This window comes from Gekko japonicus, unplaced genomic scaffold (genome assembly GCF_001447785.1).
Source record: "Gekko japonicus isolate JY-2015 unplaced genomic scaffold, Gekko_japonicus_V1.1 scaffold152, whole genome shotgun sequence".
Lineage (NCBI taxonomy): Eukaryota > Metazoa > Chordata > Lepidosauria > Squamata > Gekkonidae > Gekko > Gekko japonicus.
In genome coordinates this window covers 681,295-700,505 of record NW_015168050.1, presented here as the reverse complement: position 1 = coordinate 700,505, position 19,211 = coordinate 681,295, and the positions used below count along the sequence as shown (strand labels likewise).

The 19,211-nt window shown below is 42.1% G+C and overlaps 1 protein-coding gene across 1 annotated transcript in view; it reads left to right on the top strand.

Moving 5' to 3' along the window:
• Positions 1 to 1,222: 1,222 nt before the first annotated feature.
• Positions 1,223 to 19,211, top strand: part of GLP2R (glucagon-like peptide 2 receptor) — a 62,031-nt gene continuing 44,042 nt past the window's right edge. Inside the window, exons 1-4 of the mRNA XM_015414333.1 lie at positions 1,223 to 1,322; positions 1,431 to 1,535; positions 4,984 to 5,105; positions 10,661 to 10,767. Of these exons, the coding sequence (XP_015269819.1) occupies positions 1,223 to 1,322; positions 1,431 to 1,535; positions 4,984 to 5,105; positions 10,661 to 10,767 (434 nt within the window). The remainder of the gene's footprint in view (positions 1,323 to 1,430; positions 1,536 to 4,983; positions 5,106 to 10,660; positions 10,768 to 19,211) is intronic.

The following is a 19,211-nucleotide window of genomic DNA, read 5'->3' as shown; positions in this document are numbered from 1 at the left end:
GTGGGGGGTGGAACTCACTTTTAGAACTTATTCGCTCGCCTTTTTCTCCGCTTCATTGATGGTCTGACCACAGACCCCTTTTAGTCACGCCTCATTCACTGACCTTCTTGCTTGTCCCGACCGGCATCAGCTATGCTCGGTAAAAACCGAGCCTCTCAGGGGGTTGACCGATTGGGGCAAAAAGGAGCGCCTCAATTCTCCGGCTTAAAGCCATCGAAGAGGTCGCCCCCCATGCGCCCCCGGCTTGGAGCCTCCAAACTGAGGCTCACCTGGGGGTGCCACTTGAGGTGGCACTGGCTGGAGTCAGTAGTTCTGACAGGATTGGTCAGACAGGTTCTTCTTCTGAGAGAAGAGAAGAGACTTCTTTGCCCGAATTGAATAAGAACTACTCTGAGGGAGAACTGTGAATCTAAGTCCAGAAAGCTAAAAACTGCTTTACACAGACATCACTACTGGATGAGAGATTTGGCAAGAGTGACTGGATTGTTAGGCTGTAACTCCCAATCAAGCCGAACAGAAAAGGGTTATTGCTTCTTAGGGAAAAGAAGAATATCTGCTGGTTGAAAAGGGTTGAGCTCTGAGGAGAACTCAGGTCTGTGGTAAAGGGAATAACCTTTAGACACCTCAGGACTCAGTGGAAAGTTACAATTTTCTAAATGGAGAAACTAGATTTTCTAAGGGGATAAATCTAGAAACTCTAATAAAGAGCTATTCTCCATGGAATTCTATTAAGATCCTGTGTTACTGCTGAAATATGCTAAGAAAAGTACCTCTCACGAACTAGAAATCCCTGAAAATAAGCAACAAGAACACACTCTTGTTTGTCTTAAGAATTTGTTCCTGTACAAAATAGAACTTTTACCTCAGTATTTCTAAACCTTGACTTCCCCTATATATATTCCCTGCCTGTTAAATAAACATCTTTTATTCTGTTTTTAAAGTTTTACAGTCTCAAGTGCCATTTCAAAGGGTTTAAGTCAAGAGAGCTCCTGTTTTTCCCACAAGTTCCTGTGCTGGGTCAAAAGCCAAACTAAATCTCTGACAAAGGGTAGGACAGTCAAGTCTGTTATGACAAAGAAGGAATACACGCTCCTGAGGGGTGGCTCAGAAACAGAAGGGAACTAAGTTTTGGTGGGGGAAAATCTGCCTGGGAGCCGGGAAGTGACGGAGGGTCTGTCATAGCATGGTACAAAAATGGCTATTAATATGCTTCATATAGGGTATGTCTGTTCAGTGCTGGTATCGAACGCCATGTGATCAGGCTGTAAATGTCACCACAGATATTAACTTAAACCAAATCTGCTGGGTTATCTATCACAGAGGTAACTGCAGTATATCTGATTTCATACTTTGGCTATTTCACAGTGATCAAATGCAATGTTACAGTTAATAAAAGTTAACGTTTTTATATTTCTCTCTTTGTATTGCAGGAATATATTGCAATGGGACTTTTGATCAATTTGTTTGCTGGCCTTATTCATCTCCAGGAAATGTCTCTGTTCCTTGTCCATCTTATTTACCATGGCTAAAAAATGGTAACACAAGACTTTGGAAACATGTACAAACTGTCCTATAAAAGTAGTAGCATCTTTCCTAATCTTGCCATACTCTATACACAGTGGTGGGCAATATATATCAAGAGGGTATAAAAATCTGTGGTGGGGAAGTCTGAAATCTGGCCACTCTCCCACACATTATTGTCTTTAAAATGTGCACCAATACAGTCTTTAAAATGTGCACTAAAATCTGTCTCTATAAGGCATAACAGTTGTCTGTACCATCTCTATAGTATAGATCATTCACAGCTAACTCGGTTCTAACTCTACTGCAGAACACCATGACTACCCTCTGAAACAGCTACCTGGGGTTATATTTACCCCTTCACCTTCATTTTTTTATTTGTTTTAACATTTTTATTCTTTTTCTTTATTATACCTGTTCATTTCCATGGTAAACATATTTCCAGCTATAACATTTTTGTTTTCCATAAAAGTGGGATTAAATTCTCAGGGGCTATACCCTGTACCTGCCAGTTAAAATTCTTGTTTGCAAAGTGAGCAGAACCTTCCCCCCAAAAAAACAGGTAGAGGGCAAAAATAACATATAATAGAGGGTCCCTGTGAATAGGTCCGCCAGTTTAAAGAAAGGGGGTTAGTTGTTTTTTTACCAAAACTGGGCAAGGGGAAACAAACCCTGTCCCATCCCATGCACTCTGAAGCTCTGAGAATATTTCTTCCAGTCCAGGTCCAGTACTGGGCCAGCCAGGGCTATTTTGGGGCAGGAATGCACAGGAATGGAGTTACGGCTGGCTCCCAAGTTGGCCACGCCCAGCAGAAACTCATTAGCATAACAGGCCACACCCAGCAGTAGAAACTCATTAGGATTGGCTACATTAGGTGTGTGTGGCCTAACATGCAAAGGAGTTCCTGCTACAAAAAATGCCCCGGGTTTGGACAACCAACAAGGTAAACAGAATAAGAAGCAAAAGGTTGGTGTGGCTGGATGACCACACTTCTGGTAACGTGGGATGTGGCCTAATATGCTAATGAGCTATGCTGTCAGGGTGTGGCTGGATATGCTAATGAGTTTCTGCTGTTGGGTGTGGCCTATTATGCTAATGAGTTCCTGCTGGGCTTTTTCTACAAAAAAAGCCCTGGTGCCAGCCAAGGAAAAAGGTATTGAAAGCACCCAAATGCGGCCAAGAAACAAATGGCAATGTTCAGCTCCATGTGCCTGCACATGCTTGTTTTGTTTTTAAAACGGCACGTACAGGCACACCCCAAAGTTTTACACACAAATGGGAGATAGCCATTCTTTTTATATATATATTGAGGCTAACAAGCAGCGAGAAGGAAGCATCTGCTGTCAGAGAAATGGCTACTGACAGATTGCTAGGTTGACAGATCTCAGTTCAATCCTCTTCACTGATAATCTTTCATTTCACCTGGTTTAGATCTGGTCTGTCTGTCTCTTTCTGATAACGGCTGCCCTGCACACACATTAATACATGGCACATGCTACCTATTACTGGGAATGGAGGAAGTAAGTGTGGTGTTTATCTCCATCTCCCCCAACTCTGCAGTATTGACTGTATGGCGATGTATGGTAATTTGTGCAAGCAAATATTATTTTTCCTGTGGCTTGCAAGGAGAGAGAGAGAACACACAAAAACAGCAAGTAAACAGGAGCCATTACACTTACACAGAATCAAATCAAAACAGCAACTGACATCAATACTCCTTTGAGCACTATCACTTTTGGCAGCAAGGCCTGTGTGTCATTGTGCTCATTGGTAACCTAGGCAGATCTGCCCAGCTACTCTCTCCTCATTCTCCCCTCTAATCTTCTCCAACTCTAAGCAGGGCAGCCAGGTACCATGAAATTGTGTTCCAGATATTTTGGAATGCCATTACTTTTTCAGTTCAGTTGAGTTATAATTATACAAGGAATGGGGAGGGGGTTGTTTGGTTCAGGTTTTGGTTAGTTACCACATAAGTATACATCCCTATTGCCTGCTCCTTTTTATTTCTCAGACAGAGGCCAATAACCCTCTAGGAATTTTGATTCTGTGGTTAAATTGGCACATGGTTACAAGGTGAACCCCAACCAATAGTCTCACTTGCTTAACATTGCAGTTTTGTAGGTAGGACTGCCAACCTCCAGGTAGGGATTGGAGATCACTCAGAATTATAACTGATCTCTAGATAACAGAGATCAGTTCCCCTGGAGATAATGCACTCTATGGCATTATACCCCACTAATATCTCCAGGAATTTTCAATGTGTAGTTGCCAGCCCTAACAGGAGAGCCTCTATTAGGTGTGCTGCTACTAGACAGCAAATCCAGTACATATCTCCAAAGAATCCCCCCTCCCCCTGTATAGAGTACAATATTTACACACATAGATTTTGTGAAATGGTGGAAATCTGCATTCAGGACCTACTGCCAGTGAAGATCAGCAGTAGTCTGGCTAAACAAAACATTTGTCTGTTGAATTCATGCACCTACGCTCATAACTTGATGGCTGTAATCTCAGTTGCTGACCTGCTGCATATGTGAAATGCCCATCAAGCACCACACACAAGACAATTGTTTTCAGTTGCACCCCTTCCCATATTTAGATGTGAGTCACTGTGTTATGTTCTGAGTTATTTCTAAGCTGTTTAGTTATGGTTTGTGTTAAGGTATCCTAGTTTCCTCTGTTGTGACTGGCTGCGTAATAAAGACCTTCTAGTGATCCTAACACCATACTGAGTATCCTATCAGAAAGCTCCACTTAGGTCCAATCAGACCTCATGAAAGTAGTTACATAGTATATAGTTCAGTTTGGAAAAGTATAAGTTTGGATGCCGCTCTTCGCAGTCAGACTAGAGCTGAGTAATGTTCTGAATAAAAGCCTTGTATTGATAATCTTCCGCCTTTCAGTACATAAAACACTGAATGTGACAGGGTGATGAGTTAAGCAGTGTACATGGAACACAGCTAGGAAAGGAACACAAAACATCCAGTTGTCACCTACACTGGTTGGGAGGATATAAAGAAGTATGCCTATAAAGAACCAATAAAACCCCAGGAGCTCAGAGTTGCCTATATCCATTCAATAAGAAATATATTCTTAATATGCAGCCTTGAATTTGTTAATTATGCCATATCAATGACATATTTTCCAACGCCAAGACCAATTAATCAGAAGAATAAGGAAATAATTAATTGAAATACAATCTTATCCTTTGGATTTAAGCATGAAAAAGACTTTAAAATAGGGAATTAGAAGCATTAGACTGTATTAATCCATTTATAAATATTTTGCTTTCTACAGTTACCTCCCAACTAAACAGACATTATAAAAAGTCACCACATGAAGCCAAGTCTCCCTTTTCTGGGGCTTTCAGGCAAGTGATGAAAGGGTGACAGTATTAAACTATGTCTGAAAAATGAAATTTGTGGCTTGACCTTTGGGCCTGAATCTCTGTTTACTTTTAGGAAGTGCAGGAAATGTATACAGAGTCTGCTTGGACCAAGGAATGTGGAAAACGTTAGAAAACTCCAGCCAGATTTGGAGTAACCGATCAGAGTGCATTGAGAAGAATCACGGGCAGTCAAAAGTAAGCAGAAGTTGCCTTTTTATGGTTTAATAGGGTGACCTACTGAATCCTCTCTGGAAATCCTCTCATAGTCAAATTGTTTCTACCAAGTCCTTTACCTGTTTGTTATGCAGTCATGATTATATCAACTGAAAGTCGGTAGTTTCAGTATTTATTTAAAAGAGGATTAAGTTGTTTCAGGCTGGAGTGGTTAGGTTGAACATTCTCTTCTTGTGTATGGTTTAGGCTTTCTCCCTTCTGTTGAGCTTGCTTTAAAGTAGATGGGGAGGAAAATGGCTCTCAAATCAACCTAATAGAAAATGGATACAGCATAAATACCCTTCATTGGTTTTGGTACCTCATATATTCTCATAAGTAACTATTATAGCCACACAAAATGTGTCTCTGAGATGTAATGAACTCTGAAAGAGTAGTACAGGAGCTTTGTTCAAAAGTATTTCTGGCTGGCCTTAAGGGAATTTTTCTTTTGTTATTGCTTTTAAACCACTTACCAGTAAAAGCAAGGGCAAGGTTGATTCTTTGCCCTTTGGATTGGCTTTTTAAGGTGTACACTCTACATGAATCTTGATTCTGCTACATACTTGCTAGTGGGGTGGGCATGCATGTGATAGAACTTTCTCACACCCGCAGTACGGGAATGAGAGTACACACTCACTGTACAGGACTGATGAAGTATTATAACAAGGCAATGTGTGTGGAATATTTGAAAGTACTATATAAATACTTGGTGTTATTATGTGAATAGACAGATATTTTTGACCTCAGACTCACCGAAATCACTTGCAGTCCCAATGCCTAGGGAGGGGAGTTGGCAGTGAAGGCGAGGAACCCTTTACAACAACCCACCAGCAACACAATCACTCACAAAGTTTGGAATAAAATGGCCACAACTTTTAATGGTTACAGCTGTAAGAAGTGAGTTGGCCAGGTGGTGCAGTGTGCTTTCCCCTTGTGGTGGTCTTTCCCCAGGCCCCATCATAGGCAACCTGGGAGAGGGAGGGCTAGGCTTTCCCACCCTTGCTGCTGCCCAGCCCCCAAGCTTCCCATGCAGCCCATCTTGCCTTGTAGGACGTAGTCAGCCATGGCTGCTGTCACCCTAGCTGGCTCTCCCCGTCCATACAGGATCACAAATGGGACCCATGGGTGAGTTGGGGGCCCCACTTGTGGATCTACTGGAAGTGCCTATCTGGAGGCCACAGTGCTGGCTCAAGATATTTTGCCACCCGAAACATATTGCTCTTTCACTGTACTGACCCAAGGGGTCCAAGACACACAGCAGAGCCAGTACATCTACAGCCCTCCTTAGACATGGGCAGCAGTGGCACAAGCTTGAGAGGCAATGATAGGCATAAGCCATGCCTGTTGCCTGCTCTTACATTGCTGCCCTCTTCCAATTCAATGCCCAAATAGACAGTGAACTAGCTCTGAGAGATATTCTGATATTAAGGGGTTTTGGAGTGGTCTTGGAAAAGGGAGCTGAAAGGGTCCTATGCATATGCAAATCACAAAACTTTGGGTCCTTGCCAGGAGAAGAAATAACTAAACACTTAAGTATGCATTATATAATATATGAATGACAAAGGAAGAAAAGTTATAAGGGGAAGGAAGGATGTGAAGAGGAGGCATTTGTAATGTAAAACACATTTATATTGCAGCTGCCCATAATCCCATGTTGTAGCTTTGGAAGTCTCTTTCGAAAAGTCAGGGATTTCCTCACGGTACCTTCCAAACAGCCCCTCAGACAATGGACACTAGTAAGCATGCCATGAAATTTCATGTCTGTGACTTCTGATCAGTTGTTAACCTGATCTCTTGTTGCTCTCCTCCTGGCTCAGAGCCAGCGGCAGCCAACTGTTTGATTACTGGCTGAGGGCTGGCTGCAGGAGCTCTTCATCTGAGGAATCTGTGTCGCCGCTGAACACAGATTGACTTACAACAGGTTTGTTTCACAACCTATCCAAGATTATCAATTGATCCATTTTAAAGCTAGACCTTTAAAGGGCTTGTAAAAGAAAATTATAACTAATGGGGTACCCTCACAGTAGTAGACCAGAAGAAAGAAGGAAGAAGGTGCAGAGTGCAAGGAACAGTAAACCGCAATCCTTGCGGTGACGAAGATAGAAAAAGGGGTGGAAACAGGTGGGAATTGGGTGTGGATGCCATATCCATGGAATAATGTCTGAATAATAAATTCCTTCAACTTAAAAGCGAGGCAAGAAAACAGTCCACAGCAAAACCGGTTCTGGAAAACACAGTGATACAGTGAACTGAAAGCTGATTGGGTGGGAAGAAATGCAGAAGCAATAACAAAAGCTGACAGAAATGAAGAGCTCCTGCAGCCAGCCCTCAGCCAGTAATCGAACAACTGGCTGCCGCTGGCTCTGAGCCAGAAGGAGGGCAACAAGAGATCAGGTTACCAAGAAGTCACAGCCTACAGCTGAAACAGAGCCATCACCTTGTAGCTCTGAAACAGTAAACAAGTCTTCAGAAGCCACTCACAGCCCATCTAGCTCACCAACACCCCTGCAGTGTTGATGCTGTCAGAGGCACACAGAGTTGCAGGAAAGGAGAAGGAGTGTGAGACTCATGGCCTGCCATCAACTATCAATGGACGAGGTGGATGAGTAGTTTTGGTATGACTGCCAAGGAATTTGCTGGGAGGGGAGGTAAAGGTAAAGGTTTTCCTTGCTCGAAAGCCAGTCAAATCCAACTCTAGGGATGCGGTGCTCATCTCCGTTTCAAAGCCGAAGAGCCAGTGCTGTCCAAAGATGTTTCCATGGTCATGAGGCCGGCATGACTAGATGCCAAGGCACACGGAATGCTGTTACCTTCCCACCGAAGTGGTACCTATTTATCTACTTGAAATTTCTTGCTTTCAAATTGCTAGGTTGGTAGGAGCTGGGACCAGAGACGGGAGCTCACTCCATCATGCGGCACTCGGGCCTTGAACTGCTGAACTACTGACCTTCCGGTCTGCAGTTCAGCATCTTAATCAGCTGGGAGAAGCAGCAGTTTTGTGGATGAAAGAAGTACACATTGCTACTGAACCAGTGACCTTGCTATTACTAGACTACTGGAACCTTGACCCTTAGACTGGACCTGACTATTGGCTTTTGTAACCCCTGACTTTGAACTAGACTTGGACTTGCTGCCTGGGTCCTTTGACCCTAGAGTGGACCCTAGTCTGCTCTCTGGAACCCCTGACTTTTGGACTGGAGCCTGGTTACTCTTTGCAAACTTGCCCATGACCTGCCCTGCTGAGCCCCAGCCCTTGTCTCCTGGGAGGGCTGCACCAGTACAAAACCAAACCATTACTATGGACTACTTTAAAAGGGTGCCCTACAGAGGATATGCAAAGGGTGGACAGAAGGCATCAAGGAAGCAAGCCAGCTGCCAGGTGGTTGTTGCACTGGCTGCTCACACAACACTGCAGGCCACTGAGTGCTCCATCCAATCCTCCATACTTGCCACCACAGCAGTACTCTATGAAGTTTATGATTAGCTATCCTCAACATGCCTCTCACTCAGTGCAGGTTGCTGGGCAGCAGGGGAAGAACTTCCCATTTTCTTTGCGAGCAGGCTAGTTTTGAGTTTACCATACTGAGACTTTCGGTAGACGGTGTGTGTGTGTGTTTGTGTGTGTGTGTGTTAAAAGGAGCTTGTTCCCTCCTGGTGTTGATTTAAAAGGGGGTTGTAGAGGAGACAAACGGAAGCATCCCCAGTGAAAACAAAAAAGATTTCCCCTGCTGCAGTTCCAAAACACAAAGCAGCCTTGTCACAGAGAGAGGAAAAGATTCTCATGCCTCATGTGAGGCTCAAATTTACAAGCTTCAGATTATGACGCTTACGAGGTGCCTATTGCACTAACAAGGCAGCTGCTGAATATGTTTCTTTCTGTGGTTTTTCTCCAGTTGCAAACCAGGATGTAAATGAAGTAAATGATCAGAGGGAGGAAAAATTGCTAAAATGCAACACTTAACATCCTTCTTTCTCTACTCCCCCCCCCTTAAAATTCAAGTGCATCTTGCTAATGCATAATGACGTTTTACCTACCCACTGGTTTGGGCAGCCTCGTTCAAAGGTGCTTGCTGGAGGCTACTGTGCAGCTGAAATAGGACAGTTGCACACATTAAAAAAAAAAAACCTTCACAGGCCACCCCCCCACAAATGGCATGTTTACTTTAATGGATAAATAAATGCGGGTTTTGGTTGTAGATGCAGACTGCAGACATAGAATACACAAAAAACAAACTGGAGGGGGGGGAAACATGTGCAGAGGGTGGGCTAACAAATCCGTTATTCAAGCTTTAAGTATTGAATGTTCAGATTCTCCACAATAAGCTGTGAGTGCAGAAAGGGCCTTAGTGACCAGAAGCCCCTGCAACTAATTACACATACAGGGCATGTGCTAGGGAGATCTGTTGCTTTCCTGCAACATCAGGGGTGTCTGTCAAGATGCCTCTGGACATGGTGGTTTCATTGAGGCAACATGGCTAATAATCTAGATAGAGCCATGCTCCCGGCGACTCACTTTCTACCTGATTGGGCCAGTCTTTCAAGGTTATTTGCATATGCGAGCTGATTGGGCCTCACTCCATTCCACACATCAGCCTTTTCCCCCCATAGCCAGTCAGAACAGAGGTCATTTGCATATGTGGCCTGATTGCCCCCCCCCTCCAACATTCTAAACAGTTTGCTGTTGCTGTTGGGAGTCATTGAATGTGTCCTGAGGCAAAATACATCTCCCAATCTTCCCCTAAATGTTCACTGGGGTTGCCAATCTCCCTCTGGGGCTTGGAGATCTCTCAGAAATCATCATGTTCCCCAGCCACAGCACATCATTTCCCTTACAGAAATTTCCCAGTTATTGCAACTGATCTCCAGATAACCAAGTTCAGTTCTCCTGGAGACAATCACTGCTTTGGGCAGTGGACTCTATGGGATTATACCCTGCTGAGGTCTCACCCTATCCCAAACCATGCCCTCCCCAGGCTCTACCCCTCAAAACTACAGGTATTTCCCAACCCAGAGTTGCCAACCCTGTAACTGGCTATAGAACTGCTTTCTAGATTTTTGGAAACCAGAAAACATGGCATAGGAGGAGGTGCTTTTCTACCTTAGCTGCCACTGCATAGCCCCAGATCAACATAAATCAGGGTGGGGGGAACCATGCTTGTTACCATGAGGCTCTCCTACTACCCACTTGGGGCAGCAAAATGACTTGAGACAGCCCTGCCTTATAACTAAGCAGAAGGAAATAAACATGGCTTGCCTCCTGTTTTCCCCATCCTTCTGCTGCCCCACCCACCACAGCCAGGACACTCACCTGGAGCTTCTTTCTAGAGTCTGTTGTATGTCTTCCCACAATGAACCTTACTCCCAGTAATGCTATAATGCTCGATAAGCATCTAACAAATGCATCTGGTTCTTAAGTAATATGCAAATGTTCCCTGAAATATGTGCTAGAAAGATATGCTGCAGCATCTTCTCTACTGGGATTGGGTTCTCACATTTCATAGTCTTAACTTCTTTGTGTGGTTTTTTTTTGTTTCTAGAAAGAAAAACATCTATTGTACATCACCCTTCGTCATCTTTATACTGTGGGATATTCTTTTTCTATTGCTTCCCTTGTATTAGCTCTACTCATGCTGCTGTTGCTGAGGTTAGTATGGACGTGTCTAGAAGAGGAAGGTTTAGAATTGTTCAGCAAGATATTTTCATATTTCCAAGAGCTAGAATTGTCACCAGCAGGGCATTTCAACCTGAAGACCAATAATTATTCAGCCATTTTGGGCAGTGAAGGAAGCTTCCTTCTTTTCAAATTAATTGAGAAATGGGTGCATCTGAAACTCCTGAATTAGTTGTGTCATTGATATGATGAGATTATAAGTCTGTGACTATAGTTGCATTAAGAATAATGGTAATGGGTAAGGTTGGCATGACAGGCTATTGATCGGTCAGATATTGTCAATGGACTGCCATGATCCGATATTCTCAAATGGTCTGTGAAGTCAAGCCCCTTGCAGGGAAGCCATCTTTATTGTAGCATAATCTGAGAACAATGGTAGCAGAGCAGACTCCTCAAGGGCACGCACACAGTTCTCTCCAGAAAGCTTCTGTTCCCTCCCCTTCTAATTAAGGCATACAGCCTAGTTTCCACTAGCGATTGCAGGCTTCTCTGAACAGGAACACAAGCTTCAGGAGGCAAGTCCATGCAAGTAGTCACTATGCTCAAGACCCAGCAGTACCCAGAGTCCATTCCTGTGGGCCTCTACATAATGTGGTAAGGTGGTCTAAAATGTTTTGGGAATAACTGGGAAAAGCAGATTATTGTGAGTCCAAATTCTCAATTATTACTTTTGGTAAGTAGTGAGGTGCAATAAAATTATATGGCTTTAATCTTCTGTAATCAGTCCTTTGGTGGGAGGGGGAGTCTTCAGCTTCCATACTTTGGCAAAAACCAGCCTAGCTGCAGTAATTATGTACCACACACTCTGCTGTTGATCGTAGGCTCTTCTACAATCTCATTTTCCTTGCTTGTGTAACCCTATTGCATCAGGGTTCCCCCCCCTTTTCTGCATGTGTTTTGCTCAAGAGAAATATGCCAGAAGAGATACAGCAATGTAATATTGAAGCAACCAATAGAGGGAGCAAAACATATGCAGAAATGAAAGAAAAATCCCCCAAGACAATAGGGGCACACAAGAAATGAAAATGAGAGTGCAGAAGAGCCCTGCGATCCATACGACACAATTCAGAAGAAGCATTTTTGGATCACAACTTAATTCAAACTGAACACCACATGAGAATACTGATGTAAGCATTTTCCAGAAGCATCAAGCTTGTGAATGCAACTACTACATATGTGTTACATGACCAGTCCTTTCATCAAGGATTTCATTGTTTACTCATTGGAGTCTAGCACCTGTCTTTTTAATATTGACCTTTTTCCAATGACTCATTCTGGAGATTTATGGACACCTAAGCTCTTGGAAAAGGGTGAAGCAATTTTCACTGATCCCCCATTCCTCCTTAAGAGAATGAATCTATTTCATTTTCAATCCCCTCAACCATAGGTTGGTGGGATTATGGATAAAACAAAAACAGAGCCAATCAATAAAACAATAAACACTAAGATCATTTAAAAATGTATGCAAGAAATCTAGCAATAGCTTCCAACCAGTCCACATCATTTGAAAACAATAATTTTAAGAATAGTATAATTACTAGAGCATTGAATGTCAGAGCCGACAAGAGATCATGCCTAGCTTCAATAAACAAAGGACAGTGTAACAGCACATGTGAAATGGTTCCTATTGCCCCACCTGCACTAGAACAATTTATTTCAATCCAGGGAATATCTTTAAGCCTTCCTGTGCATTCAGCTATTGGCAGCAAATTACATTTTCCCCAAAGGATTAAATATCTGTGTTTGGGATTTTTTATACTAACCGACTAATTAGCAACTATAAAGGAAGTTGTTTTCATGATAAAAATAAGTCTTGCCTTATTAGATGTCTATGAATCAATACTAACCAAGATGAATCATGTGATAAAATTGCTTCTGTTATTGTTTTCGGTAGGTGATCAGAATAGCAATGAAATAGATTATCATCTAATGAAAACCCCAGTTCACGCGATTTGTCAAAGAAGGCATTAGCACTTGATGATAAAAATAAGTCTTGCCTTATTAGATGTATTCGTTGACTCAAAGGTTCTAATAAGAATATTTTAACCACATCTTAATGGCATATTTCCATGTGATAGATTGTAAGGAGTGCAGTCCAATTCCTAATCTAAATACTGAGTTGGAGACAAAATTAGGAATTCCCAAAATGGTTAGGAAGAAGCTAGTCTGCAGCCTATCAAGATCTTTAGCAATTACATTCTGCCATAACAGTGCCCTATATAGGGTTGAGGGAAAATCTTGGGATTGTACATTTTGAGCAATGTTAGAAAAGATTGTCCACTTTTTGTAAAATAAAATTTCTTCAGGATATGGACAGAAGCTGAAAGATACTTCTGATATGTTTTAGATTACTTTTCCATGTCATCAAAGCATCAAAATGGATGCCCAGATATTTGAAAGAATGAACTTGTTCAAACTCCACTCCTTGCAACCTCCAAGGATGCCCTATCTTCCTAATGTCTCCAAACAGCAGTATTTTAGATTTATTTTATGCTAAGTTGCTCCATTTCACAATAATTAATACATTGATTGGTTTCTTAAACCCTGCTTAGTCAATGATAGTAGAATCATAGAATTACAGAGTTGGAAGGGGTCATACAGGCCATCTACTCCAACCCCCTGCTCAATGCAGGATCAGCCTAGAGCATCCCTGACAAGTGTTTGTCCAGCTGCTGCTTAAAGCCTGCCAGTGAGTGGGAGCTCACCACCTCCCTAGGCAGCTGATTCCACTGTTGCACAACTCTTACTGTTAAAAAGTTTTTTTCTAACATCCAGCTGGTACCTTCCCACCCTTAATTTAAACCCATTATTGTGAGTCCTATCCTCTGCTGCCAACAGGAACAGCTCCCTGCCCTCCTCTAAGTGACAGCCCTTCAGATACTTAAAGAGAGGAATACTAAGACTTTATCAGCATAAAGTATTTTGTTAATTTGATGCCCCCCTAATAATGGAGCCATTACATTCACTTTTGACAAGAAGGGACTCAGATCATTTAAGCAGAGTGCAAATGCCAATTTTAAGTTTAAAAAGGCAGCATATAGTCCATTTGCCTTTAAATATTTCTCAACCAAATGTGACAAGATTATCCTGTTATAAATTATAGAATAGATAACTTGACCCCATGCTATTCTGGAGGGTCTTTTAGCAAAACCAATATTTTGGAGGCTTCAGGGAGGAGAAGCAAAAAAATGCTGCACTTCTTCAAAAAGCTAAAGTGGCCTTACATTTTTGGGATTGCATGGCTGGATTCAAGCAAAAGAATCCAACATATTCTTCAAAACCAAAATTAAAGAAAAGTCCAGTGGCACTTTAAAGATTCACAAAACTGGTTCCAGCATAAGGTTTCATGAGTCAGAGCTCACTTGATCAGAGTTCTCATGAAGTGAGCTCTGACTTATGCATACTTATGTGAGAGTAAATTTTGTTAGTCTTCAAGGAGCTTTTGTTGCAACAGACTAGCAAGGTCACCACTCTGGAATTAAAACGATAAGTATTACAGTTTTATAAAACACAGCTGTGAGAATATTTTTGGTCATTTAAAAAAAATGTATTGGCCTTTTTGGTTTTTCTCTGTTCATTATATTTTGTTAATGTACTAATTTTTTTTTTAAAGAGTAAAAACTGGCTGTGGAGAAAAATCTGAAAAAGTCATGTGCAGTTTCTGTTAATTAGTCCTGGATCCAAAATAGACCCCCCCACACAAATTTTCTTGGGTAGACATTCTAATTTTGGGTCATTTTCCCTGCAGCCTCTTTTTTCCAAGATGGTGGATATAATTATTTTGATATTTAAAATTCATATAGTATTCTCATCTTGGTCTCAAAATATGTGTTATTGAGGTCAATAAAGCCAAATTCACTATTATCGTAGCGGTAGACACAGACATTTTTCCTGTTCCTGCAGTTTTGCAAGATAGCAGATCTGTCTCACATTCTTGTAGGATGCTGGTATTCGTGGCAAAATGTATGTTTTGGGGGTCGTTAAAACTGAGTATATGACTCTTTTTGTTGTAAAAGTAAAATAAAGCATTTTTAAAGGTTTGTAATAAGAAAATTCTGTATATATACGTTTTTTCTTTTTGTGGGAGCCTATTCTGGATCCAGAACTAGATGGCTCTGGGCGAAAAAGGAAGTGATTCTGGAATTCCATCACAAACTCCAGACACACAACGTGGCACTAAAACCACCTGGGAGGGCTGATTTGGATGGGAATTATTGGAGCAAGTCAATCCCCCCCCCCTAATCTCCAGAAGGAAAAAGACAAGGTCTTAAAGCAGTTGGGGGAACAGGAAGAAGCATTTTTCAGTCTGGGAAGTAGTGCGTGGTGGGGTGAACTCACCCTTTCTTAGTATGATGGCCCCAGTCTAGATTCTCCATGCTTTTGGGGCCACGTTCTACATATGGAGTTTCAATCACAGAACTCCAGTATCACACTTAGAAGAAAATGGATGACTGCTTCTCAAGTTATATTTAATATGCACAGGTCAGCACCTTTCTGCTTGAACATATGTCTTATGAAATGTTAGAATGGCTGAACAGATGTCTCTCTTTTTTGGCCTGATACATGTTTGGTAGTGGAAACACATGCTTCTCTCTCTGAGGTGGAGGACATCTTGGGTGTTTCCCAACATCCAATCAGGGAGGCAGGAATCAAATTTCTTCCTCTTCCTGTGGAATGGGAACACCCAAACCTCAGTTCCTGTTTTGCCTCGATAGGAAGAGCATGGTCATAGGCTAATTCTTACCTACTGTTTGTTGTCTAAAGTTTGCTTCCTCTTCTCTTTTCCTTTTCACCCTCACTCTTAAAAATACCAAAAAAAACCCCAACAACACCCCTCTTCACTCTAAACTTTTCTCTGCTGTTCTTCCTTTCACTCTCCTTCCCCCCTCCTCTGCTGGGGGGATTGGCTTTGTGGTGGCTACTGGCCTTGGGAAATAGCAGTGGAGCAAAGAGGGTTCTTCAGCATGGAAGCTTACAAAGACAGCTTCTTGGAAGACAACAAAGAGTGTGGAGAACAGTGAATCTGGAGCCGACATGCCTTTACCGTTTGCCTCGGTTACCGGCAATGATGTCCTTCAGGACGAGCTTTCCAAGCATGGGAGAAAGTGGCATCACTCCTCCCCTGCCGAAGGTCCCCCATCTTGGACAACAACAGCAGCAGTTTTTTGGTGGGAACCAGCCACTACTAGCAGGAAGACTCACAGGCCCTGTCTGAGTCACTAGTTGCCAAACTCCAGGTGGGAGACACCACCTTGTGGCACCCTCTGGTGAGGTGGACCGTCTCTTCCACTGCTGGGTCTGATCTTTGTCCTGGTAATATAACTGGCCTTGGGAATACCTCTGTCTCTGTAGAACTTATGGAATTTCTAAAACAGATGGTCAGGGCTGAGATGTTTAATGCCTGTCAACTGGGAGCCATGGGATCTGCCCCAGACCTCCCTGCCCTCCTCTGTTCTCTCAATGACATCCTGATCCTAACTCCAGGGGGAGAAGGCAGCCCAGAAACAGACCCCAGGGGTGCTTGGGTATGACCAGGATTTTCCAAGGCAAGGATGTTCTCTCTATAGTGATGCAGAAGAGGAGGAGAAAATATTGGATTTATATCCCACCCTTCACTACCTGAAGGAGTCTCAGAGAAGTTTACAATCCCTTTCCCTTCCTCTCCCCACAACAGACACCCTGTGAGGTAGGTGGGGCTGAGAGAGCTCTTTCGAGAACAGCTTGTGAGAGAACAGCTCTGAGATTACTTTTGATTGACCCAAGGTCACATCAGCAGCTGCATGTGGAGGACTGGGGAATCAAACTCAGTTTTCCCAGATTACAATCCACACCCTTAACCACTACACCAAACTGGAAGAGGGGGAGTTTATTTCAGATGAAGAGGTAGAGGACATCTCTGTCCCAGAACAATCTCTTCACTTCTTCAAGTCTGAAGACTAGCAATACTTGCTGACTAGGGCACTCGCGGCCTTAGAGCTATGAGACCCACCGTCTGGGGACGATATCTCCAATTCTGGCATCAACCACAGAAATAAGTCAATGGGCAATAAAGGGCCACTCCAGACAGTCCTTCAAGAGGAATTTCAACAACCCCAGAATCTCCAGACAGTCCTTGGGAAGGCCTGACAAACAGAAACGGGACCTTAAGCCCAATAAAGCATGACTGAAGTGACATTCCGGTAGGAGGCTGTCCATTCCATTCCATTCCATTTTCTTTTTTCTTTTTTTGAATTAATTTTTTTAATTTTATAACAAACAAACATACATACATACATATAAATATACAATTTGCTTATATCTTGTTTTGTTACCTCCTACATTATCTAGTTGTATATTAGCCATTTTTTCACTAAATAGCTAAAATATAAGTATTCTGCATTACATTTAAAAGTATAATCTGTAGATTCTTGTAATTATATATTGGTATTGTTCATTTAATGTAATCTTCCAATCATTTATAAAATCTTGACCAAATATTTTGGAATTTTCTTTCCTCTTATCCTCTCAAAATTAAAGTATCCATCTCAGCGGTTTCAAGGATCTTATTTATCAGTTCTTCTTTGGAAGGTATTTCATTTTTCCTCCAGTGTTTGGCATATAGTATTTTTGCAGTGGTTAGTACATTTATAATAAGATAAAAATCCTGGTTTTTTTTTTACAGTTTTCTGGCTTTATATTCAATAAAAACAGCTTGGGTATAAAAGGTATGGTACATTCTAACTTTTTGGGGAACATTTCATGGATCCAAGACCAATACTTATTAACTCTGTCACATGTCCACCACATATGAAAAAATGAACCAACATTTTTTTTGTTACATTTCCAACAATCATTTAGTAAATCAAGATAAAATATTGCTAGTTTATCTGGAGTCATCTGGAGTCATGTACCATCTATAAAACATTTTATAAATATTTTCTTTATATGAAGTTGCTTTGGGAATTTTTACATTTGTTTTCCATACCTGTGACCATTGAGCTAAATCAATATTATGGCCTAAGTTTTGTGCCCATTTAACCATAGAATTTTTAATTATTTCATCTTGTGTTTTATTTTCCAACATTATTACATACAGCTTTTAAATCAATTTTTCCTCAGTATGTAACAGTATCTTGTCTATTTCAATCAGCATGGCAAGAATTGCAAGCAGACTCCTGGATCTTAGAGATAGTCTCACATGGCTACACCCTGCTGGACCATTTTGTTGCCTCCCCATTTTGTTGTCTTCTTTGACCTTCAATCTTTCCCAGCATCAGGGTCTTCTCCAGTGAGTGCTCCCTTCTCATTTGGTGGCCAAAGTATTTGAGCTTCAGTTTCATTATCTGGCCTTCCAGGGAACAGTCAGGGTTGATTTCTTTTAGGATTGACTGATTTGATCTTCTTGCAGTCCAAGGGACTCTCAAGAGTCTTCTCCAGCACCATAGTTCAAAAGAATCTAGTCTTCGGCGCTCAGCCTTCCTTATAGTCCAACTCTTGCAGCCATACATGACTACTGGGAAAACCATTGCTTTGACCATGCGGACTTTTGTTGGCAGGGTGATGTCTCTACTTTTTATCATGCTGTTTCTACAAGTCTTTAAAGCATAGACATGAAAATTTGCCCCACTCTCAAAAATAATTTTCAAAGCTACCCACTGAGAATCAAGTAACATTGATGGGGTGGGTGCGGAATCCTGGCTGCAGTGTTTGAAACCTCTGTAGCTTTTGTCTGTAGAGTTCTAACTTTAGTTAGTTTCTCTTAGCCATTGATTCTGCTGCCAAGGTGTTATGGAATGATTTATGAACCTTCAGATTGCTCAGGAAAGAAATAACAACCAAGGTAATCAGGCACCTCTTGGACATTCATGCCATAGAACCCGTTCCCTCATTCCAGAGAGGCCAAGGACTGTACTCCATATTTTTCACAGTTCCCAAAAAGAATGACTGGCAGACAATACTGGGCTTGAAATATATGAACAAAACAATCAAGCTCCACCACTTCCACATGGAGATGCTAAAATCCATCACTCAGGAACTCCAACCTCAAGAGTTTCTGGCCTCCCTAGACCTCTCAGAGGCATAACTGATACTTCTACTTCACCGCAGATACCTCAGATTCTGTGTCAGGAAGTTGCATTTCCAGTTCAGGGCACTACTGTTTGGCCTGGCTACTGCCCCACGGGTATTGACCAAGGTCCTGGTCAACCTGATAGCCCACTTGAGAACAATGGGGATTCGTGCCCACCCATTTCTGGATGATCTCCTCATTTGGTTCAGTTCCAGGGGAAAAGCTATGTTGGACATCCAGCAGACCATATTCTGTCTGTAACAACACGATTTCCTAATCAATGTGGCCAAGAGTTCCTTGTTCCCTTCCCAGAAGCTGGAGCATTTAGGAGTGGTGATAGACACCAAACTGAATTCACTATTCCTTCCAG